The 25441-nt window shown below is 43.6% G+C and overlaps 2 protein-coding genes across 4 annotated transcripts in view; one reads left to right on the forward strand and one right to left on the reverse strand.

The window, feature by feature from the left end:
* Positions 1-24551, reverse strand: part of AIM2 (absent in melanoma 2) — a 130766-nt gene extending 106215 nt beyond the window's left edge. Inside the window, exon 1 of the mRNA XM_050758408.1 lies at positions 23838-24551. The gene's annotated coding sequence lies outside the window, so the exon portion shown is untranslated. The remainder of the gene's footprint in view (positions 1-23837) is intronic.
* The window catches only part of CADM3 (cell adhesion molecule 3), a 30629-nt gene continuing 12851 nt past the window's right edge, over positions 7664-25441 (forward strand). The window contains exon 1 of one of the 3 annotated variants that reach the window (XM_050758082.1): positions 7664-7898. In XM_050758082.1, the coding sequence (XP_050614039.1) occupies positions 7817-7898 (82 nt within the window). In that variant the 5' untranslated portion in view covers positions 7664-7816. The remainder of the gene's footprint in view (positions 7899-25441) is intronic. The other 2 variants (XM_050758071.1, XM_050758091.1) reach the window with 2 other exon arrangements.

The following is a 25441-nucleotide window of genomic DNA, read 5'->3' on the forward strand; positions in this document are numbered from 1 at the left end:
ACACTGCGTATTGGTGTCTGGGTCCTGTAACTGCATTCTGTGTGCTATCTCTACCTTACCCATAGGAGCTAAAACAGGACCACACTCACTGGGTCCTATTTAATGTCATGGTACTGGATTTGGGTCTCCAGAAGGGTCAGGCTTCTGTATCAAATGATGTGTATCCCACCAATCCATCCATCCGCTACTGCCAGAGTTATCGCTCTAAAATGTAAATCTGGCACTGACATTTCCCTGCTTAAAATCCTTCCATGACTCCTTGTCTGCAGAATAAAGAGCAATCTCTAGCATAAACTCCTTTCAAAATTTAGCTGCAACTAACCATGCTGCTTCCTGTTTTACTGTTTTTGCATACGCCATACCCTCTTTTGTAATGTCTTTCATCCCTTAAACCTGCCCCACATCTAGTCTTAAGGTTTTTCACAGATTTACTCTTTGCCTCCTCTCTTCTCTCACTGTGTCTTACACATAATTTTACTGTAGCTCTTATCACATGATGTAGTGATTATGTGTTTGCAAGCCTATCTTCTCTACTGGACTATGAGTTCCTTGAAGGTAGATTTCATGACTTATTCATCTTTGTATTCTCAAGTGACTAGCACCAGACATTGACATTTTGTTGTAGCATTTTTTAACGTCCACTTCTATTTCATGATTCTGAAAAGAAAACCATGATTGTCAGATTGATCTTAATTACCAAGTATTTTGCATCCCCCAAATACTATCCTAGCCCCAACCCTTGCATCATCCTTCACAGCTAAAATGAGTCTCAAAAATGGGGTGGTAATTGGGAATAAGGGTAAGACCACCCACTGAAAGTTTTATTTTATATATTTTTAAAAGCTAGGAGCTTATAAATTTTTTTAATAGGCTGCAACAAAACATCCAGGTCAAAACAATTTCAACTAGCACTATGCAGGCACATAGACACGCAAAAAATAAAATGAAATAAATCGCCAGGCGTGTTGGCTCACGCCTGTAATCCCAGCACTTTGGGAGGCTGAGGCAGGTGGATCACCTGATGTCAGGAGTTCGAGACTAGCCTGACCAACATGGTGAAACCCCCTCTCTACTAAAAATACAAAAATTCGCCCTGCGTGGTGGCATCCATGTGTAATCCCAGCTACTTGGGAGGCTGAGGCAGGAGAATCTCTTGAACCCAGGGGGGCAGAGGTTGCAGTGAGTCGAGATTGCACCATTGTACTCCAGCCTGGGCAACAGAGTGAGACTCCATCTCAAAAATGATAATAATAATAAATAGATTTTTAATAAATAAGTAGTAAATAATAAAATAAAACAATAAATTAATGAATAAATTAATGATCAAGAAGTTCTGTTCTGGACATAATAACTTTTTGTGTTCTTATATACAAACACATTTGTTTCCCAGGCATGATATAAAATTATAAGACTCTTGCTTGATTTTGTTTATACTAACAAATACATCAGAATGACACTGCTCAGAAACTTTCTAGAACTCCTATTTGGTAACTGCCTTAAGAAGCAACAAATAAATCAGCTTAAAAGTCATTTACTATTACTTTATAGCCAAGTCTTGTTTCTTATATTACACAATATGAACCACCAACCTATCCGTAAGGCTTGAATCTCAAAGATGTCTGGCTATTTTTTAAATTAAAAGCCGAACACAAAGGATAAACATTCTCCACAACTGAAGTTATGCAAAGGACTGTGGCAGGTTCTAAAGTCAATTCCAAAAGTTACAAAACGTACTTCAAGTAAGTGGATGAAAATATTTGTATATTAGGATCAGTTACTTTATTTTGGGCATATTATATCAGTGTGATCACATGCACATGTAGCTACAGGGGGTATGCCAATGAAGTCTAGTTATATGCATGTATGTGCTTCTGGGAATAAAATGACTTGTCAAGCCTATGTATTTATAGATATATCATTTGGGATTACCTCAGAATTAACTAAGAATCTATACATTTTCAGTTTCTACACAAAGCACTCGGATAAATGAGATTCACGAAATATCATTCCTGCCCTCAAAGAGCACAGGAAGGAGAAAAACATAGACAAATCATTGCAACACAGTGAAAGAAGTGTAATAGTGGAGATACATATTCAATACAGTGGTAGCAACTAGCAAGGAGTGATTATATGTAGATAGAAAGCTTCAAAGAGAGACAACACCTAATCAAAGTTTGGATGGATAAACATGAGCACAAGTTTCATCAGGCTTAATGAGATGGGCAATCCAGGTATGGAAAATAGTATGTGCAGACACTGAGGCATGAAACAACATAGTGTGTTTGGGAAATTACAAGCCATTTGATATTGCTGGAGCACAGAATCTAAGGGAAAGAATACAGAGATATTTCATTGGAGAAGCGACTGATAGCCATGTAACTGAAAAAATGTGTATTTTGGTTTGCAGATGATTATGTGTGTCTACTGTCTTTCCATAGTACATCAATCAGCCTGTAGCTGGAGCAACAGTGACACATGTATTTATTATATGATTTTATTTTTGCCTGAATTTATCACAAAAAAATGTCCCTGGTCTCTGCTCATATTTGTTTTACTCCCCCATTACTCTCTCACCTTTTACTAGTTTCCCTCTGCAATCTAGTTTCTAGCTCCCTTTCCCCTTGGAGCATCTCCTCCCACATTGATCTGAGTTCATCTACAATCTCATAGGCCATTCTCTTCTAATATCATGCAACTCTTATCTTTCCTTCAGAACCAAACTTATATGACCTCTTCTCTGAGAAGCCTTCTTGGCGAAGTGTAATGACTGAGAATTTAGAGTTTGGAGTAAGACAACCTGTATTTGAAACCCGAGTCTGTCATTTACCATCTTTGTGCTCTAAGATACCAGTCGTTTTGCCTCTTCAAGCCTCACTGTCATCACCTGTAAAATAGGGGTAATGAATACTGACCAGCATGCTTGTGAATATTAAAATGGATAATAAATGTGAAGAATTTAGTATAGAATGTGACCCTTAATAGTTATTGCTAATCATAAATTTAACTTGTCTAGAAATTCTCATGCCTAAGTCATATGTATACATAAGGTGATTTAATTTGGTCGATATTTACCTTGACTTTATCTGCTTTTCTGATAAGCTGTGGGAGGCAGTGCTGCTGCTTTGCACAACTCCAATTTGAACAATGCCCCCTGGAGTTGTGCAATATGGCAACTCTGGGAAAGAGGAGGCTTTTCAGTTTGTTTCTATTTATAGTTTGAATACTTTAACTTTATAAATAAATTAATGTCTTAAAGTGTCTGTGGGGTCTCTGGGCCAGAAGATTTTGGGGCTTTTTTGTTGGTTGGTTTATATTTTGTATCACTATTTAAAAAGAAAAAAACTTAAACCAATAATAAGATGCTTTGAAGAAACTCAGTCTTTTAGATGTCATTCCAATCAGTATTAGTTAAGATTTTAGTAGAAGTTCAATTAAAAAGCATTTGTTGACAGAAAGAAGAATGAGCACAAGCCTTCAGGTCAAGTAGAGCTGGATTTGGATTCACTATTTACAAATTACATAATCTTGTTAAACCTTTGTTTCCTTGATTTGGTAAGGGAGCTAATCATTCCAGACACACTCAGGTACTTTCTGGTACTTAAGTGAGCTACTGTGTACATAAAGTACCCAGCACAAAATCTGGCATTTGGTGGGTTCTCAATAGCGGTACCTATGATCACTTTTATTATGTGCATGTTGCTGCTCTGATTGCTGGCTTAAAACTGGTTAGAATCAAGATGCTGGTTAAAACTGGCGATTAAATTCAGGTTGGTATTAGGATTAATAGTCAGAGCCTATAATAGATTAGGGTTAGGACTGAAATTACAATTCAATTAAGGTTACAATTGTAATGCATACAGGGGTTATTATTAAGGTTGGTGTTAATTAAAACTGGATAATAGAAGTAAGAAGCAGTATGGAGTACTGGTTTAGCTGGGTGGAAAATTGAAGAGGAAAGCAATGTGGAAACCTATGTAGAATTTAGTGATACAGAAAACTCATACAGAAGAGAAAAAAGGGTTAGAGTACAAAGCAGAATCTGAATGGATATTAAGCCTTCTTAATTTTTTCCCTACAGGTGCTGTCATCTTCTCCCTGATGAATATGTAAAATTCACCCACTCAGGCTGAGTTCTTTCCCTTTTCCCTCCCGGGCAGGAGCAGCGTGGGGAAAGGAATGCCCAGGGCCCACACAGCTGCGTCTAGCCCAGCACCAGTGCCAGCATCACATTCCACACCCTCAGCTACCCAGGCTGTTGCTGAGTGGACAGGGGCATCTAGGAGGCAAAGCCCGCCTTCTCTCCACTCCCCTTCCCTGCTTCCTCAGATTTTCAGTGTAGCTACCAGCTCTGTAATCCCACAGACAACCTACTCCAGACTTTGTGCACGTCTCTGGGAAATGCACATTGTATGTCACAGCGTTGAGAGTGGAAAGTAACCATAGAGATCACAATCCAACATGGATACTTTTATTTTACCTATTTTCATGATGGGGTTAATCCTTGTAGGTCAATCTTTCTTTGTAAAACTATATTCCTAGTGAGGAGGGTGGGCGCCTGCAGGATGCTGGGTGCACATGTAAAAAGGGCATTGGAATGACTATAGGCAAGAAGTTATTCCAAATGTGAACATCCACATCAGTAGGAGAAACTACTTTTCACTCCGAAATATGCAAGAGTGAGGAATTCCTCAAATTGGACACTACTCTAGAGTTTTGGGAATGACTCTTCTTATCCTTCCTGCTTCCAAGGGTACTATCTCCCATTCCCCACCCAGTGCTGGTAACCCTTCTGCCAGCTAGCTGTATGAACACAGAAAGTCATTTAGCTTCTCTGTGTTCCATTTTCCTTATCTGTTCAACAAGGGGTATTAATTAGATAATCTTGAAGGTCCCGTACAACTCTAACATTCTTTTATTCTATAATTCTAAAAGCCAGTGACTGTTTCCTATTCCCAGGACTTAAACTGCTGCCAAACTGATGCTGATGATGCAGAAAGGAGAAGAGGAGCCAGTAGGAAAAGAGCATTCCAGAGTCTCATATGCTAACTCTTAATACTCTCTCCAAAACAGCTTTCCTCCTTACCTCTCACCCTTGGTTCTTGTCATGCAGTTACAGTAGAGAGTAGGGCCAGACCAGCAAGTATTACAGAATTAAGGGGGTCAGGCAGAAGGGGATCACTGCAGAGCAGCAGATGGAAAAGACAGATTAATTAGAAGACTATGAGACCTAATCCTACATCCTGCGCTCCCTATCCCACCCATCCCCACTCTCACTCCCCTCCCTCTCCATTAACCTGTTCTCTCTTAAGCCCACTTAGATGATCTCTAAGATGTCTTCTAGCTGCAAAGATAATACTCTTTATCCACTAAGACCCTTTAACTAGGGTAGCCTGATCTTTCCCTTCTGAATCTGATTTCTGTTTTGAAAACACCCACATTACTGCCTGATCTCTGCATAACTAACTTCATGCCAACATGGCCCCACCTCTGTGGGAAAGTTCAATCTTTCCCACATCTCTCCCCTACCCCCTAGCCCAGCCTCTTCTCTCTCTTACTTTCCGGTTTCCACACCCCTCAAATATAGTACCCCCTTTATTTTCATCTCTTGGAGTTTCTAAGATATCAGCAAACCCTAGGGAGACAGAATGGTCTGGAGCCACTGAGATATGTCAAGTCAGGCAAGTCAGACAGCCAAAGATAGTCAACACTTCCGTGCAAGAAAATCTTAACTATCCAGGCACTCAAGAAATGTCCAAGAGGCAGGCAGAACTCTTCTCCCAGAAATCATCAACTCTAACAGCCATAAGAGAAAAACTGTGGGGCAGCATCCTGACAATCTGGAAGAATTTCCCTGGGGAATATTCTCTCCTGACCTCCCATAATTGCTTGTAATTTATATATGGCTTTACTGGTAACCAAGTACTTTCCACATCCCTGCCCTTGAGTTTCTGGGTGACAGAAACATTAACTACATCACAGGGGGCTGAAAAACTCTGTTTTCAAGAAGGAAAGATTACCCAAACATTAAAGATTAGCCCAGTGAGACAGTCATCAGCCCAGAAAGAGAGCTGGTCTAAGAGTTAGAAGACAAGCACCCAAATCCCTCATCTAGGGATAAAATATTAGCCTCACAGGATTGGAAGACACTTTAAAATCATATTGTTGCAAATCCCAGCCACCACTTGTGTCTTCTACTGTTAACTGTCAGTGTAACCTTGGTTCAGTTAGCCTCCTTTGAGCCTCAGTTGTACCTATATAATTAAGGGGTTGGAAGAGCCATTTTCTAAGAATTCTTACATATCTAAAATTATTTTATTCTAGAATTCTAACATTTAGAAATGTATTTCCAAAAGCTAAGTTTCAGCAAGACTGATTTAGAAAGATCCCTTTCTGAGATATATCAAGACTCTCTCAGAGATACTCAGTCACAAAGAACAGAAAACACCAGGGATTTGGGACACTTAAGCCAAGACCAAGCGCAAACACCCTGCATCTCTCATTGTGTCCGGAATTGGTGGGTTCTTGGTCTCACTGGCTTCATTCCGAGAGCGAGCGAGTGCTGCTAGCACGTTGTCACCTCTCATCATCTTGTTATATCTGGCCTCAGGAATGAGAGTTGCTTTGGTCACAGATGCAGGGGTCCTTAGAGGGTTTCTAGATCAGACTCTTCATCCATGAACCTTACTAACTCAAACTTGAGATGGGCAAGATCCTGCAAAAGATCAAGAAAGAAGAAAAAATATTGGAGAAAAGGACTGGGGGTTAAAGGGATAGAATAGGGAGGGTTAAGAAAGAAAACGACTGAGTTGCTTTGTTAGGCTGCCAGATTGGGCAAGAGTCTGGGGTGAAATCATGTTTTCAGAGGGTGAGTTATTTCCTTGAGTGAGATTGAGGGAGACATTGGTTCCCAAGGCTTGGGAGTTTGCTGGAAGATGCCTTTCAAGGGAGATTGCCTGGGGCCACGAATTCTTGCTGGACAGACAACTATGGGCTCTTGGGTAAGAGGAATTAGGGATGTTAGCGTTTAGGAGAATGATGAGAGTTAGCAATTACCCACTGGACAGATGTCCCTGGGTACATTGTTGATAGGGGGACCCCAGGGCTTAAGGCCGGGGGCCACAAATTGTTGCTGGACAGATAACTATAGGCTCTTGGGTAAGAGGAATTAGAGATGTTAGTGTTTAGGAGAAAGCTGAGAGTTAGTAGTTATCCACTGGAGAGATGTCCCTGGGTACATGGTTGGTGGGGGACCCCAGGGCTTAAGGGGATCCCCAGTTGCCAAAGGATGGAGGGCGGAGCTGGAGGATCTCAGCCTAGTGGGCACGCCCTTGCCCAGGCCTGCAGTGGCCGTGCTCGCCAGCTGGCCCATGGCCCTGTCCGACTCCCCTCCCTCCACCCCAAGCCTAAGAGGGGTGAGCGCGGGGTCCCACTGCTGAGCCAGCTCCCTCCCTCTGATCCACACCCGAGCCCGGCTGGCAGAGCTCCCGGGGGAGAGGGTGGAAGGCACCACGAAGGCAAGGAGGGGGTGTTGAAGGTGGGGGGAGTGGGGAATGCGGCAGCCTGCCCCCCCCGCGACCAGCCCAACCCCCCGCCAACCCCCCTCTACCTCCAACCAAATGGTTTGCTCCGAGCGCCCTATTTAATCCCCGCGACTGCAGCAGCGCCGGCTCCCTCCCGGTCCCCACCTCGGCCCCGGGCTCCGAAGCGGCTCGGGGGCGCCCTTTAGGTCAACGTCGTAGTCCACCCCCTCCCCATCCCCAGCCCCCGGGGATTCAGGCTCGCCAGCGCCCAGCCAGGGAGCCGGCCGGGAAGCGCGATGGGGGCCCCAGTCGCCTTGCTCCTGCTCCTGCTGTTCGCCTGCTGCTGGGCGCCCAGTGGGGCCAACCTCTCCCAGGACGGTGAGTGAGGGAGGGGGCGGCGCCTGGGGAGGAGGGGAGTGACCCGAGGCGGGGGCTGGGATCGGGAGTCTGGCGGAGGGAGCCTGTTGGCTTTGTTTGGAACCGGGGTTAAAGTCACCAGCCGCTGCTAATACCCTTGTGTCTGTCTCTGAGCATCCGTGTCTCTGTGGACTGTGGGTGTGCCGGCGTGTGCACCCTTCTGTGTACACCACCGAGCGTGTGTCTGCGTGTGCACCGGGATTTGGCTCTCGGGGCTGATGTCCGTTAGGAGCAGCCCCGGGTCTGGATGTGTTGCTGTCCGTGTGCGCGCGCGTCTGTGTTGGTGTCTGGCTCTGCGTTTCTGTGTCAGTATCTGTGTGTATGTCTGTGTCAGTGTGTGTTGGGGGCGGAGTGAGATTTGTCGCTGTTTCAGTCAGGGCGTGTGTCGGGTGTTTGTGTATGTATGTCTGTAGGGGTTGGGTAGCCAGTGCAATCCCCCAAACTGCTGTATGCAAACATTTCTGCTCCCCCGCCCGTCCCCGCCACCACCCGCGGCGCAGCTCCGAGTGGGCAGAGAAGGGGGTCTGGGTGAGGCTGCTGAGGGGGGCGTGGGCAAAGAAGGGGGCCCTTATCCTTGGAGCAAAACAACAACACAGGGCGGAGGGGGCCCAGGATGGCAATATCCCTGGCAGTGGTAGAAGCTGGGAAAAGAAATCCAGACAGGAGCAGAGGCGGGGTGGGGGTGGGGGGGAGCGCAAAAGAAAGAATCAAGATATTTGGGGAGGAGGATGCATGAGACACCCAAAGCTTTCCCGGGCTAAGCACTGATTTTCCCAAATTTGGGGTGGGGTAGCATACCTAGCCCCTTTGCCCCAGTCTGGAACTCAAACCTTCTTCGGTTCCTAATGGTAGAGAGATGAAGGAAGGGAGTCGGGGGAGAAAGGAGGCGGGGCCAGGGGTGAGGGGACTTGGGGGAAGAGCCCCTCCCGCCCTGGGCCGGGCTATGTAGGTCAGCGCTGTGGGGGCACCTCAGCTTTCTTAAAGGCTACTAACGGTTAGTGGGATGGCAGAGGGGCAGCGTGTAGGGAAACCCGGAAGGGGGCCACCGCTCCCAGCCTCAGGTCCCTGAGGAGGGAGGGCCGGCTGTGAAGAGACTAAAGGAATGCATCCTCCTCTCCCCGCGCCCTGTTGGAAGAGGAGGAGGGCTGGGATGGAGGAAGGGGGAGAGGGAACAGGACCTCTGTGGAGCAAAGGGAAGTGGGGAGAGTGAAGGGGGAGGGTGGTGGCTATGCCCGGCCAGATGCCAACGAAAAACAGAAAGAACCGCAGGGGAGGAGAAAGGGGAGGTGGCTCCTGGGCGATGGACCCAGTGGCCAGCAGGGATGGGCACAGGGCGGGGCGGGGGTGGAGAGGGGAGGGGTTGAAACTGGGGAGGATGATGTAGAGAATTTCATCTGAGGAAAACAGGCGAAGAGCCAGGGTACTGGAGGAATAATCGCTCTACCTCGCCTGACCTCCCTCAGACCTGTCTCCATCGTGATAAAGGAGCTTCCCTGGTATGGGGACCCTGGGGATCCCCTCCCTATAGTTGGCTGGCTGACTCCTTCCGCCCTCTACCCATCAAACTCCCCAAAGGGAGTTCCCGCCCTAGTCACCACAGAGACAGCAGCCTCTCCTTTCCCCTAAGCGGAATCCCCTTCCCCTGAGGACTGCACTGAGGACCCCACTCACTGAGGAGCTGAAGGGAGTCTTTGGGGAGAGCAGGCTAAGTGCAAGACAGAGAGGCTGCTGGGTGTTTGTGCCTCACTAATGACCCTCCTACTAGGCCTCGACTTTCAGCTGCAGCCCCTGGCCTTTCTAACCTGCTGAGTTTTATAACGAGAGGCAAATATGATCCAAACTGCAGCCGTTCAGCAATGGGAACTGATGGTGCTAGGCTGGGCCCCAAAAAGAGAGAAAGACGTCATCCAGAAAGCTGTGAGCTCTTCTACTCTAAGATGTAAAAAAACTATAGACTAGAGTAAATCAGTATACTAGCCAAGTCTTTCTTCACTGACTACACTCTTCTTTCTTGGTCCTCAAATTGGGGGCTCAGCCCCTATTCAGGCTTAAAGTTGAGAGGAAGAGAAATGTTATATCCTCATATTTAGAAATATGTTTCAGAGCAGTGGCCTGAGAGAAACAGTGGAAAGCAGTCACTTCTAAATGGGAAATTTCCAGAGGAGAGGTGGGGAAGTGGGAGATGAACAGGAGGGGTCTGTTTCCAAAGAAGAGTCAAACCAAGCATCATTTTCCTTGGAGAGCATTATCTTCACAGATAATGGACATCTGTCTGGTGTGCAGTATCTCAGGACACACTGATGCATGAGACATAACCACTGTATCTTCTATCTTAAATTAATTCTATCTTTTAGTTTCTGGATCTAAGAAGGCCAGTGCTGATGGTGGGAGGTAAATGCGTAGATTTAATGCTCACGGATAGTGATCCTGAAGACTATTTTGCACAGGATCATGGACATGTGTCTAGTACCCCTGAGTTGGCCTGGGGCCCCTGGGAAGAAAACTAGGCAATATGTACTTAACTGGTAATGTTTGACCAAAACTATGAGAGATGTGGTGTGAAGGTTTAAGGACAAGATACTCTTATGCTGATGCTTGAATTGTCAAGGCTGTTGTGGTAGCATATCTTTTCCCATTTAGAATATGGAAACAAACTTAATGTGCTGCTGGGGCATATCGTCCCCTGGGGCACAGCATAAATTTCTTAAGCTTCATAAGGCTGAACAGGGATTGAGAGGGCAAGCAACTGATATCTAAGACTGGCCCTGAGAGTTGTGCCAACAGCTCAGGAACAGGTAAGACATTTAGAATGTCCCATCTGCCCTTCCTTCTCACATTTCTCCACTAGTTTTCACTGTGGTTGACAATTCTAGCTTTGGAGGACTCAAGTCTATGAACTTAATGTGTCCTCTCTCTGGTGAATAGCTCAGTATTCAACACTGTGACCAGCTTTCTTGGGCTCTTCCTTCTCAAGTTATTTCCAGCACTCTGTGAATTGACCTAGGGTAAAGACAGATAGACGGATAGCCTCTCTTTGTTTCAGATAAGTTTATAGCAATTTAACCTTGTACTGCGCTGCCCCACACATGAACATCTATTTCTTCTCAATGACCTCTGTCCACTATCATTCATTCTACAGCCCCCTGGCCAGATGCCCAGTGAGGACATCATGCCCAATGTGCCAGAGAAGTCCAGCAGGCATTCGCTCTAGTGCTGTACACAGATCTGTTTGGCAGATCGACTCCATCCAGTCTCTGTTCCTAGTTGCAGCTGTAACTGTTCTGTTTCTGTTCCTGTTCTCCTCCTAGTTGCAGCTGTAACTCTTGAGAAGGATATGCTCTCCTTTTAGACATGTGCATCTTCTGGCACGGAAAAGTTAAGACCATCACAGAGACACTCATATAGCAGAGTTTAGTTAACTCCATGAAGAATCAGTGTGTTTCATGTAGGTCCTAACCTATGTAATGTCAACTGCCTACCCAGCAGTTATGCCACTCTATTCTAAGCTTCTCCATAGATCTGGATAGCACTGCTGGTTTTAATAGTTTCCTCTAGGGCAGGAGTTTTCCCATTTTGTTTTTAAAACAAAGATGTGAGACATTTTTAACAAATGAGAAAAACATATCAAAGGAGAACTGCTGTTGTTGAAATAGTGAAGTAAGACCTATATCCCTTTTCCCTGTCTTACTGGCTTTTACACATTCCTATAATCCTTAAGGAACTACCTGGGGTTCTGCCACACAGTTCAAAATCCTCTGTCCTAGACTGACAGAATGAGCCAGCTTACTACCCTTAGGCTCTTTCTCCTTCCTCTTCCAACTGAAGAAGAAAGGAGGTCCAAATCTAATTGCAAGAGTGCCTTGTTGGAGATATTCACTACTCACTTGGAGAGAGTGACTCATAGTTCTGCAGCCATAAATTTCCACAGGCAGCATCTCTTTGGCGTTCTGGTTACTTTGAAATAATTGAGAGGTTGTGCCATTGCTCTGTAAATTCTTAGATTTGATTTTGGTACTTCTTGATGTTACTACTTTCTTGCAGTCCAAATAATATGTAAAATGGGATCAAAAGTTTATTTTCCTTAAATCACATGGTAGGAAAAAAATCTTCACAAATATCACCAGAGAAAGAAAACCCCTGGGGCTGTGACTAGTCTTATTCTTTGTTATGTCCTACTCCAGTGGAACTGCATACTGGTTCAACAATCCCTTTTTTGTCATCTAATTCTCTGTAATAGAGTTTTACCTAAGGATGGTGATCTAGGTTCCAGATTCTTGTTGAAAGCAAGCTGTGGACTGGACCAGTTCCTTACTGACTACTGAGTGAAAAATTCAAAGTTATTATAAAGTTTTGGTAATTATATCTTCTTTTATTTTTCATGTTAGAATGTAATGTTTCATGTTTAACATTGACCATAGGCCCATGTACTAGAATATTTTGTTTCCTGTATGAGGTCATGTTTTAGAGGTCCACCCTTGATCTCTGAGAATAGCAATCCCCGTGGAAATGCTTACAAAAGACAGAGGGAAACAAACCATCAGAAAAGGACCCTGGAGAAGCAAGCCGTCAGAAAAAGATTCTGTTTCTAAGAACTTGCTCAGATTAAGTATAAACACTCCATGTCATCATAAAATGAAGAAGAACAAGTTTCCAGGGCTAGAGACCTGTTTCTGCCTCTAGGATCAGCAGCAGTGATCATTTTTTACAAGGTCAGAACCAGCTGGTGCCCGGGGCTCCAATAACTACCCAAGTAGAAACCCAGTCCAATTCTGTTATATATGACAAGGAGATCCATCCCTTCTAGTACAGAGAAGTCAAGCCTTCAGGAGGCTTGAACACATGAATCTGTTGGGATTTTTACACAACAGAAGCTAAGATGCTAAGAAGTAAAGGTACATACTCTTCACTGAAGCAGCAAATACTAAAGAATCATTTCTCTCTTTACCAATATTTTCCTAACCCTTAAGACAGTCATGAAATTTCTCAACTAACAGAGAAACTTCTAAATCCTGAGAACAAGAGGCATGATTCCATACCTGTCTTCTAGTGTGGTTGTCTGAACTACTTATAGCAATTTTGGATACATTGGGACATTCTGAGTCTGATACATCTCATACCCTACCTGACGAAAATATGTATTTTGACTTTCTTGTGCCCTACTGTCTCTGAGGGAGCACAGGCTCTCAGTTCCGTCTTTAGAAGATAGGCCTAATTTTACTCATGGTAAGCTAAAGCATATTAAAAGCCCCTCCGTCGCCACTAATATCTAGGTATCTAATGTAATCACAGAGGCTCATGTTGACAAACTGAGTCTGGTGGTGGTCCTCATTTTTCAGCACAGTCTCTTGGCTGTGTATCACCCTGGCAGGTTCAAATAAAGCACTTCAGAGAGAGCAAGTGATGAGCATAGAGTGATCCTAATAGAAGCATGATGTCTGTTCTTTTAGTTCCTGTGCTTGAGAGCTGGCTGCCTTACCCCATGATCCCAGTTCCCTGTTCTTTATGGAGCAAGCTATTATACCTGTGCTTTGAGCTCTCCATGGTGCTAGCCCCTGACAGTGACACTCCAGGCTTTTCTTGTTGCTCTCCATGGTCCTGTTTTACCTCCAAGTTTCATAATCTCCTTATTCTCCACAGTGCAGTCCCCAGAACAGGGCCAGAATCTCCCTCCCTGCCACCACAAACACACACATGTTCTTGGTTATGGTCCCTGACCTGTTCCACCATAAACACATAACAAAACTCTGAGATATAGATCTAGGAAGTCCTTACAGCCATCTAATCAACTGCAGGAAGGGAACAGAAGGGCAAGCAATTCTTAGGTTAAAAAAGCAGTGCTAGAAGGTTTTTGTAAGATGCTCAGGAAATTGTGGCCCACAGTGACCTCAAATGGCCTCAAAAGAATTGAATGTTTTGTCATATCTGGATTCATAGATTAAAAATACAACTATATATAGTTCTGTTTTAGATTGAGATAGTATTGCTATTATATGATAACCATATACAGTTGTACTTTGGTATCCATGAAGGATTGGTTCCAGGACCTCCCACAGATACTAAAATCTGCAGATGCACAAGTCCTGGATATCAAATGGAGTGGTATTTGCATATAACCTATGCACATTATCCTGTATACTTTGTTATCTCTAGATTACTTATAATACCATACACAATCTAAATGCTATGTACATAGTTGTTTTACTGTATTGTTTAGGCAATAATGCCAGGAGAAAATGTCTATACAAGTTTAGCACTGGCACAGTTTTTAAAAATATTTTCAATCTGCAGTTGATTGAATCTATGGAGGTGGAACCCATAGATATGCAGGATTGACTGTATACACTATAAGTGTGGAATGTAAAATGAATCCTACTCAGTTTATAAACATGTACCTCTTAACAGCACTCTGAGCATGACAACCAACTCTAACTTTCCCGTGATGGTGCTTTTTTACCCTTTTCCTTCAACCTTAGCAAAGACAATACATAACAATGGGTTATCAAAATAGATAATGGAGGAATCCGGTAAATGAGAGGCATAGAAAACAAGTGTCAAGTATACATCCATACCACCCTGAATGCACTGGATCTTGTCTGATCTCGGAAGCTAAGCAGGGTTAGGCCTAGTTAGTACATGTACGGGAGAAAACAAATATCAAAATCTTGACTTAACTTCCCCACCTTCATAACCACCTTGTGCAAAACTAAATGCCTTTAAATATAACCATCTTCTCCGAGAGCACAGGTCCTTGGCCGTATCTCAGTAGATGCATCTTTAAACTGTACTCTGCTATGCTTTGAGGGTATCTTCCAATAAGCTGATGATATCAAACGGGGTAGGGAGCTGACAGCGCTCAGCTCCTGTCAGTCTTATATTAGCCAGCCTGTTCTTCACATCACATCAGAACTACACAACCTTCTCGTCCCCTAAATGCTGATTTTCCCATGTCAATTTATGGATAAAAGTTAATATAATAGTTAATTTACTTATGAGTGACCTACAGCAGAGTCCAGTAGAAGAGGCAGGCTTCCAGGATGAATTTCCAGGACTCCTCTTTCATTTCTTCATTTGAAACAAGGAGAAACTTCATTCCTCAAGGACAGGTAATGAGAGTGATTTATCTCTATGAGCGAGCCTTCAGCAAGACAGAATTAGGGTTATAGTAACAGCTGGAGTGTCTCCCATCTACTCATCTTCCTAAACCCCCTATTCTCATGAAGAGCAGGCAGGTTTCAAAAAAGACTCAAATACAGAAATCTCAACATATTTTTCAGCACATATATCATTCTTTAATGTGAACTCTTACCCCTGGGATTCTTTAACCTTCTCTTCTCTCTCTATCTTTCTCTTGGAAGTCTCCAAGAGAACAATAAGAAAGCTAAATAACTTAAAGAACAAACTAAAATGTTGTCTTCTCTAAGGATTTATTTTCCCTTTCCCCAGCTACACCTACACTAATTGTGTATTGATTGCTAATTATAAGCACCTTTAGCTCATTTACTTCTAGTTCAGGGTCAAGAAGGTCAGGTGCATCACCTTGCCCTAGGAAAAAAAAAAGAAAAAGAAATGAAGGCTGATGGCTCAGGCACTCATCTGTAGGCTAGCCATTATTCATTTCTCCCCTTTCCTCAGATACTCCCAAATATTGGCAAGGTAGGATGAAGAACTAGTACTTCTGATACAAGATTTTATTGGAAATATGCATATTTTTGTTTCATATGTTTACTTTTACCCTTCTATGACCTGGCTCTTTGCTTCCAATTCTGATTTCAGTAAGTACATCAATGACAGGTAATTTGGAACTTAGCATAGCGGTCAGTCTTTGAAGAGCCTGGAGCTGAGTTCTTGAGTTATTATAAAATGAGAAGCCAGTTTTACCATCTGCTCCTAATCTTTTTTTTTTTTTTTTTTTTTTTTTTTTTTGCCCAGCAAATGCAAAAATTACAGTAGAACAATTGCACTCACTAGTTCTTACTGTAGTTCTTAAGGATGAGATCTTTCCAAATACATTTTTGTTTCTTCCCATAATTTCTATCTGCTAATCTCACAAAAATATAAAAATTACCACCACTAAGCCCCTGAGCCTCCCATATTTTCATTTATCCTCAATTGCCACTTAATGCCAACTCTTTTCTGGTTTCCAAGTCCTGGAGTCCAATGTCAGTGACAGATGGACCGAGCCTCAGCCCTGGAGAGGAGAGGATTCTGGCCCTCTCCTGGGGAGTTTGAGCAGGAGAGAGAGCCTGAATTCTGCTTTGGGGAGAATCTCTTGAGTTTAAGCCATATGGTTTTCTGGAAGTAAGGGGTTCTGATTAATATGGGCATGTGAAAAGGACTCTGTATCTGGGTCATAATAAAATCTGTGTGTTCATATCAGAAAAAAAAAACACCCAGAAATATGATTAGTGAGAATCAGAGTGTTTTATGTGTGTGTGTTGAGGGGCACATGTCAAAATATGCACCCATCTTAGGGAACAAAAATATTTTTGCCCACATCAAATAAGAGACACTCAATGGAGATTTAAGAAGAGAGATAAGAGTTCTTTTTGTCAGAACAGTATTATTTTCCATTTCGGGGACTGTGAGATCTGTGGACTTGGGAGAATGTATCTGTTTCACGGAAGAGTTAAATTCTCAGGAAGGTACAAAGTGAGGCTAATGCAAACAATGTACAGCAATTTTAAAAATACAGACTTTTATTTTTTAAGTGAGGAGAGTGTAGGGAGACTAAATAGCAGTTAGGATTGGGGGAATCAGTGAAACTAGAGTACTGTGGGTGTGCAGAGCAGAACACATTTTTCTTCATGTAATGCTCCTAACCATTGCCCTGAACCTGTCATCCACACCTTGACTCCGATCATCCAGTGAAGGGTAACAGTAAAAACAAGTCAGGAAAATAAGAACCAGCAGAGATGAGTGCTTTCTTGCTTGACTTCTAACAAATTAAACTTTTCCACAGCATTGTTATCCCACCACACCAAGCCATCAGCCTGAAGTATCTAAAGTGCAATGTAAGGAGCATAGGAGAACAAGACAGAGCCCACTGAGAAAGGGAATTCATCCATGCGCTCAGACAGGTATTGGGGCACTGGGATAGGTACTGCAGAGTATAAGCAAGCTGTTGGAACCTGGGCTGAGATTTTTCATCTCCAGAGAATCTATTCTCTATTTCTCCTGATTTTCTGGGCTTTCTGGCCCATTCCCAGTCTCTATTTTCCCATACCCTTCCAATGAGCTAAATTGAATTCTCCCATTGGAATCTGTTATGTTTCCTTTCTCAAGTACTTTCCTAAGATGAGGAACCTTTTCCCCCCAGTTCTATTACATGTGTGTGAAAGCAGCAAGATAAATTGAGGGAAAGGGTATAAAATCCCTCTACTTAGTTTAAGAGGACAACAAAGAGTTCAAAGTCTGGCCTCCTGACTGTATTGCATTAGAATGCAGATTTCAAGTCATACCTGTCCGTGTGTCTAAAGTGTTTGATCATAGTGAGAAGCGAATGAGGAGATGGGATAAACAGACACTCCTAAAATGGCTCAGGGTTGTTATCATCCTGTCTTCAGGGGCCTACTCCAAAACAGCTGAAGAGAGTCAGTACCTGCACAGAATCTGTGCTCTAGAGGTCCTCACTGAGCCCTCCCCTGTGCTGTTTCACCTCACCCTCCCCTGCGCTTCGGGCAGACCACCAGATGCTTGTCTAGAGCACATAGCCCAGTCCCAGAAGGAAGCAGCTAAGGCAAGGAAGAGACTCTTTTGGGATCGAATCCCCTTCCTTTTTCTCTCAACTGCAGTTCTTGCTACAACTCAGTATTGGCTACAGAGGGGCTTGTTTTGGTTGGGGGCCAGCCCAGGGCTCCCTCCTGGTGCTAATGCACCAAGAACACTGACTCAATAGCAAATCAAAGCAACAGCTGTCCCCACCTCCTTCCCTGCCACCCACTTCCCAGTCTCTGCTCCTCGGAATCTTAACTAAGTCTCTGAGGGCCCCCCTCAGCCTACCACAAGCCCACTTCTGCCTCCAGATTTTTTCTCTCTCCAGCTCAAGAATAGGACATGTTCCTCTGCTTTTTTTTTTTTCTCTCTCTTCTGTTCTGGCCCCTTTCTCCTGCTTCACAATCAGGTTAGCATTCCCTCAGCTCTTCACCGTGCAGATGCCAGCAAGCGCGCGCACACACACACATGCACACACACATGCGACGTGTCCTCACAGTCACCCTTTTGAGCTCCAGAGGGCATGGCAGTGACTTCTGCCTGATGGCCTCTTCTGTGTGAACTGGAACCTGCCAGTAAAGCCCTGAAGTGTAAGAAGATGCCATCTGCCCCATCTTCAGGGACTCCCTCTTCATCATAACCCAACTTCCCCAACCTACTGGGCATTTAGTAGACTTACTTCTCTTAAGGTCCATGGTCCTGGAGTTCCTCAGTATCGTGTACAGGAGATGGGGCATAGGAAGGGTAGGTGTCAGTGGAAATATAATCACACTTAATGTCAAATTAATCACTGAATTAGCCAGTCCACAAGGACTGCTATGAACTGTCAATGAGTACAGGTCTCACTCACTGCCTGTGTGACCATGCTCAAGTTCCTAAACCTCTCTGAGCCTTGTTTCCTCATCTTTAAAATAAGAGGATTGGACCAGTTAATACTTAATATCTTGTCAACTATAAAAATCTACACTTTTAAGAATCATAGAGGGGAGAATATTTTGGGCATAATTAGGTGCAACAGAAAGAGAAAAAGGCATTACTGAATTTGGGCAATAGAGAGTCAGAAAGGGCATTAGTTCCATCCTTCCGTAAAATCAAAAGGATCTTAGAAATAACCACCTCTGACCCTTAGGATTCAGTAGGCAATGGCCAGATATGCAAGTTGGCTTAAAGGTTTTAGGAAATATGTAAAATACATGTATTCATAATACCTTAAAGTTTGGATAGGGAAAAACATTTGAATTTTCTCTTAAACTTTGGATATTAAAAAATGTTAATAATAATTGTTTTTCAGTGAGAATCAAGGGTTAACTCTAAGATAAGCTTTTCATTTTAACCCCATCTTAACACCCACCACAGGCAAGCTAGCTAACTATCTCAAAAGATTCCCTCCTTATTCAGCCTGGAAAAGCCTAGCCACACACCATTCCCAAAGCAGAAAACAAAAGCCTTTCATTTTCAACCCGCTTAGGATGGAACCAAAAGATGTCTGCCAAGGTGTAATAATAAACATGTTTGAGTCCAGATTGGGTACAGGTTCCTTCTAAATCTAAATCTCTTAGATAATCTAATAGTCTAGGACTCCTCAGTCCATAAATCCTGGATCTCTGGCCCAGGCTTTACCAAGCTAAGTAGCTAATCCACATGTTAGGACTTCTTACAGTGAGGATTCTGTTCTCCATTCCTATTGACCATCTATATTCACTCATATCCTGTATGCCTCCTAGGAGAGTAAAGCAAAGCTGGGACGGAGTAGTTTATCAAGAGGCTGCTTGATAAACAAGACTCTAGGAGGAAAAACCAGACAGCAACAGAAATAATAGAGGGAGGAAACAAGGAGGAGCAAAGTCTCAGTAGCCCAGCCAGAAAGAGGGTGGATGGGGCAGTGAGGTGGAGAGAAGGCCTAGATCAGGGGGGTAGGCAGCTGAAGCGTGACTGAGCTCTGAAGTTCCAAAGTGGATGTGAGCTGGAGCGCATCGGAGCTAAAGAAAGGAGATCCTTTAGGAGATCCTGCTGCCTGTGAGGGGACAAAAGGCCTTTCCCGGAGGAGCAATGAAAAAGGAAAAAATAGTATCTGAAAAGAAAGAGGGTACCAGATGACAGAATAACTCCCACCCCGTATGGCCAGCTTCTATTTGACTGCACTGTTATATCGTAGCCATTAGGGAATTAGGAATTTAACGGGGGACAGACAGAGTTAGAAAGGAACGGAGGGCAGGATGTAAGAGAATATTTTGACATTCAGGCAATCAAAGTCTTAGATTAGGAAATTACATAGTGACTTCAGTAAATGTGGCATCGCTGCTGGCTGCCCAAGAACCACCGAAGGAAGTTAACTGTACAGAGTTCCTTCTGACCAGCGTTTTGTGCTCTAAAGTCAAAGCAACTCCCCCAAATTTTGAAGTTTTCATCTAAACCAGAATTCAGATGGAACTGGTCTGATTTCTTCCAAATCCACAATCAAACATTCACTGTCAAAGAAAACTGTCACTCTGAGCATAAAGAAAAGCTCCAGGGGCTGAGTTCTAATTCTGATTTTGCTATGGCCAGTCTCTTGTGTGTGTGATCCAACTGTACATAGAATTCACAAGAAGCTGGGGTTAGGGAAAAATGAGAATGACATAATCTGGACAAGGAGCCCAGCAATGGATGTAGATAAACCATTCTAAAAGTGGGTCCCTTCAGTATTCTGGGCCGCAGCCCCCAATATGTTTTTCCCTTGGAGATAACACTCCTCCACCCACCTGTCATGGTAGTCGTGAGGAATAACAAGTAGGCTGGGATGAACAGTATTTTTAACTCTGGAGTTAGAGAAATGCTGAGTCATCATCATCATCATCACCATCATCATCAACTCCTACTCAGGGAGCTGTTTTTTTCTACAGTCAGGGAAGTGGGACTCTGGACCCAAGCACTGGCAAGGCCAGCAGCAGTTATGCAGGAGAGCTCTGTCCTCTTGTTCTACCATCTGACATGTGCACCTGTGACCCTGTTTATGGCTGTAAGGGCAATATGTTGTAGGTCCCCAAAACAGACACGGCAGGGACAATATATAAACCAAGCAATCAGGGCTTACACTGGCAGACTTTCATAGACTTTCCACTAAAGTTACTTAAATTCAAGACAATACATTTTTATTTATTTGAGTTACTCATTTATTTATTCAATAAATATTTATTGAGCACTTACTATGTGTAAGATTCTGTGCTATGAGTGAAAAACTGAATAACAGGTGCCAATGCTGCTTTAAAGAAGCACATTAGTAATTCTTCAATTCCCACCTCTGCCACTCTTAACATGAACAATCAACAGGAAGAAAATCAGTGGGTGAAAGGGCTACTTTGTCCTTTAAAATGCTGGAAATCCTAAAGATACTAGAACCCATGAGCAAATAAATCAAGAATTAAGAAACCTCCAAAGCAATTCAGAACAAATAAGAAGATAATTTTTTTAGTTTTCAGCCTAGGTGCTAGAGTGCTATGAAAACACAAGGACACTTTTTTTTTTTAACTAGACATGCCATTTGCATGGTTATCTAAAGAGTCCCACATGGTAAGGCACTTAGGAGTCCATGAAATAGTCCCAGAGGTATAGGTGCAGGTATACTAAGGCATCCAAGTAAAAATGTAATTCAACAGGTACAAACCACAGGACTATCAACACCACAGGTACCCATTTCCAATTTGCTATACTGTCATTTTCATCATACTGCAGGTGAATGTTGTAAATATTATTTAGGTGAATCACCCCTGGCCAGCAATGCAACGAGGAATCTTTCCCACTTTACGCTCTACCCTACCACCACACACACAAAATACATGCTTCTGCAGAGGGGGACAGTGTAGTAAAGATGTGCAGAAAGCCTGGGCTTTGTGGTCAGAGTGGTCTAAGTTTAAAGTTCATCCTATCCCAGTATCTAATAATAGATACATCATAAGGACAAGTTTCTTAATTTGGCTTTAACATGTGTGTAATCGTGTTTATCTATTAAAAGATTATTCTGGAATAATGAATATACAGCAACTAATTTGGATCCTGACATATAGAAACTGTTGACAAATACCAATTTCTTCTGTCTTACAGTTTTCTGGGTAGTCTACCATCTCCCTTGGCCTATTCATATCCTGTTTGGTTTGCTATTTCCTCTTTACTGGAAATTTTGAACTTAACTCTCACAACAGAAGATGCTTAGTATCTGATTCATTTAATAAAGAAATATTTATTAAGCAACTTCTATATGCAATATGCTATATTAGAGCCAATACTGGATACAAAATGCATCAGACCCTACCTATGGAATCTTTATAATTTAGGAGGAAAGTCAAACTTGCAGTACAAAGTAGAAAGAAATGCATAACTTAAGAAAAAGCAGATAAAGTGTGTAACTCAGAGAAATGAGGAATTATTTAAATCTGGGACAACCAGGGAAGACTTCTGGAAGGAAATGCCCCAAAACGTAGGCTTTATGCATGGGTAAGGTTTAGACGTGTGAAGATGGGCAAAGGGCATGATCAGCAAAGTTATTGCAGGCAAAGGAATGGATGCAGGAAAACAAAGCGTTCATAGAGAGAGTTCCAAACGGCTTCACAGGCCTGGAATGCACCTGGAGTGAGTGGAGTAGAGAAAAGACAAAACTGAAAGGAAGTTCAGCATCAGACTGTACAGAACCTTGAAGGCTAGGCTGACAACTTTGGGTATTATCTGCAGAGACTGGAGAGTCAGTGATGGTTTCTAAGCAGGGAAAGAATGTGACCGATATGACTGATCTGCCTGGGCCTTCTCTCACTAATGGTTGTATGGTCTCAGTGACAGAAGCGCCTTCTGAGCTCCAATTTCCACTTCAAATTCCATACCACCCATTCAGAGTACTCCTAAGTTTTCCTTTCCAGTCTGAATTCATTGAGAGAATTCATGCTGATGTCATAAATGACTGACACAATCTGAATCCAAAGAAGGTACAAGTCTTTCACAACCCAGGTTATAATTCCTGCTACTTATCCATGTTTCTGTTGATAGCATTATAATCACTCATCCACTCCCTGGGGAGTGGCCATTCGTAATTTATTATACAGGCTTACAATTTTATAAAAACGACAGAGTAACTTTCAAGCGTATTAAGAGTCAGTTCTCAAGAGAAGACATGAGATTATAAGTGCGTTTCAAAATTAGAGGGAGAAATGTCACCCCCGGGGGAAGAAAAAAAAACCAGCCACCTCTTACAGTTTCTTAAGACACCACATATCAGAGTGAGTTCTCTGTAAACCCATAGAGGCAATACATCATGCATATCCCAAATATGCCATTTATTGGAGATTATTTGGTTATCAGTCCTCTCATCTGAACAATTCAGTTTGGTTTGAATGATCTACATCACTATTTCACTTATTCAGCCTATGCAGAAAAAAGATGCCTATGAAATGCAGGAGGAGGGGAGGGATGAAAGAAATATGAGCAAGGAGAAAAGCAACTGAGGAGGATGCAGAAAAAAGCACAGATGAAAGAAGAAACAGGAGAGTGAAGACTAAGCCCATGCTGTTGGACAGAATACATGCTCTGCCTGATTCACAATATACATAGCACAGTGCCAAGTGTGGCTGAATGAATTACCAGAGCCAATTAAATGTACCGAGAGCCCACTATGGGCTAAGTGCTAAAGATACAACGATGAATAACTTAAGGCTCTTGCTCTTAACCAGCTCAAAGTTTAGCTGAGGAGACTGATAACTAAGCAAGTAAATCACACTGGAATGCTGTAAGAAACATAAAATGTTGAAAAAGCCCCCAAAGCACCATCAGAGACAGAAAGGATTCTGGAGAGGTATGCTATTTGTGTGCCTTTAGGTAAGTAATTGAACCTCATTGTAAAAAGCAGTTCTTTCTGGCTGCCTATCTCTTGAGTTTGTTCTGAGATTAAGTGAATTCGTGGTTGAAAATCCACTCTGCAAACTGAAAGTCCTATACCATGGTATGAGACGGCTATTTCCTGCACTGATTTGAGCAAAGGCCTATTTAATACTCACTGTGCACTGGACACCAATACCGAGGGGCTGAGTGTGACTCCTCTCTGTCTTCTCCCTGTCCCTCTGCCGTCGTCCCACACCTTGGCACAACCAATTTGGTTCCCTACTGTGTGATGACGTTCACACAGGGCACCCACGAACACATAACCGGAGAAACAATATGAGCACTCACCACCTTCAGGTTGCCTCCGTCCTCCGTGTGCACAGAAGGTAGCAGGGTGAGTGTGAGGCACTCAGGGAGAGCCCCTGCTGGATGTGACAGCCCTGACCCTCTCCCCAGCCCCCTTTCCTTCTCTCATTCTCATCCTGCTTGCCTCTCTTTTATCGACAATTCCCCTTCCCGCCTTTCCTGCCTACTTCTCTCTACTTGTGACTGTTTTTCTCTGTTTTCTCCGCTTTACTCCTTCTCAGCATTTGGGCATTAGCGCTTCTCCCATTTAAGAACAGAGCAATTTCTAAAATCTCCTGGAAGCTGTCTGTGAGAAGAGAAGAGGGGCGGTGCCTCCATGGAAGCCAGGGAACCTCCGCAGCTGTCTCAGAGCCCCATTCCCATGCTAGGACTCTCGAACGCCGCCCGCTTCCTGCCTGACTCCCTCCCCACTCCGGCCTCCCATTCTCTCCCTTCCCTCTCCACCCCTCTTTCTCCTGTACCCCTCGTCTTCTCCCTCCCCTCTCCTCTGGCCCCTCGCCTCTCTTTCCCTTTGCTTCTGATTAGGCAATTCTCTCCCTGGTCCAGTCCTTTTCTTCCTCTGGGACCCTAAGCCCACGTCCCACTTTTCTTTGTAATCTCGACCTCCCGGCCCCCACGTGCCTTCTCTTGGTCCTAGCGCCCCTTTCTCTCCTCTCCTCTCCCACCTGCCTCTCCCTAGCTGGCTCTGGGTCGCGCTGGGACGACTGGCGAAGTTCTCCCGTGACTCCATGGCGCGGACACGTAGCAACTCCGGGCTCTGCTCACCAGCGGATGAGCTCACTGAATTTTGCGCGCTTGATTGGCTACTTCGGGGCCCTGCGGCGGGAGACCCTGAAAAGATTCGCAAGGCCGGTTTCTTTGTCCCTCCGCCTCTTCAGGTTGGGCTAGGGACTTAGGCCATTGGGTATTTCTTGGAAATGGAATTCCAGTAATCAAGAAAGGCATGAGCAGACAGGTAGGGGTAAGGTAGGTGCCAAAGGGAGCATGGAATTGTTTTAAAATTCTCTACGGGGGAATGTAGGAAGAAAGTTTCTCAGTTTCCTTAGTTTTCCTTACAGTACCTCAAGAAAGGGTTTGGGAGCCACCTTGTAGGAAGAGAGCTGAGACGGTGACGCAGGCCCTGGAAAAGGAGTTTGTTGTACCAGAGGAAGGAGCAGACTCAATCATTTAGACGGGCTAAGGGTAGAGTAGGAAAAAAAGATAATTTGAGTATCCCATAGAAGGTAACAATCTGGGAAGACATGGTACGACTTTCAGCCCTTACCATGATCTGTTTCTTCAATGGAGGGAGTCTCACGTTGAAACAAATAGAGCTTTGCATTTAAAATCAGGCATTGAATTTCTAGTCTTCGTCTCCTATTTGTATGACCTTGGGCGAGTCATTTCATTCTATTTTAACTCTGCAAAATAAGAATGATAATATCCTTGTACTTATTTTACAGGTTTATTAAGAGGATTACATGTGAAAGTATTTTCTAATTATTAAATGTGTAGTAATTTTAGTGAATCGTATGGTGGAGCAGAAAATTCTGGATAAGGAATGAGAAATCTTTGGTGGTCTTTCATTTTTCTATAGTGACCTTCAC

Source organism: Macaca thibetana, chromosome 1 (genome assembly GCF_024542745.1).
Source record: "Macaca thibetana thibetana isolate TM-01 chromosome 1, ASM2454274v1, whole genome shotgun sequence".
NCBI classification, from domain to species: Eukaryota; Metazoa; Chordata; class Mammalia; order Primates; family Cercopithecidae; genus Macaca; species Macaca thibetana.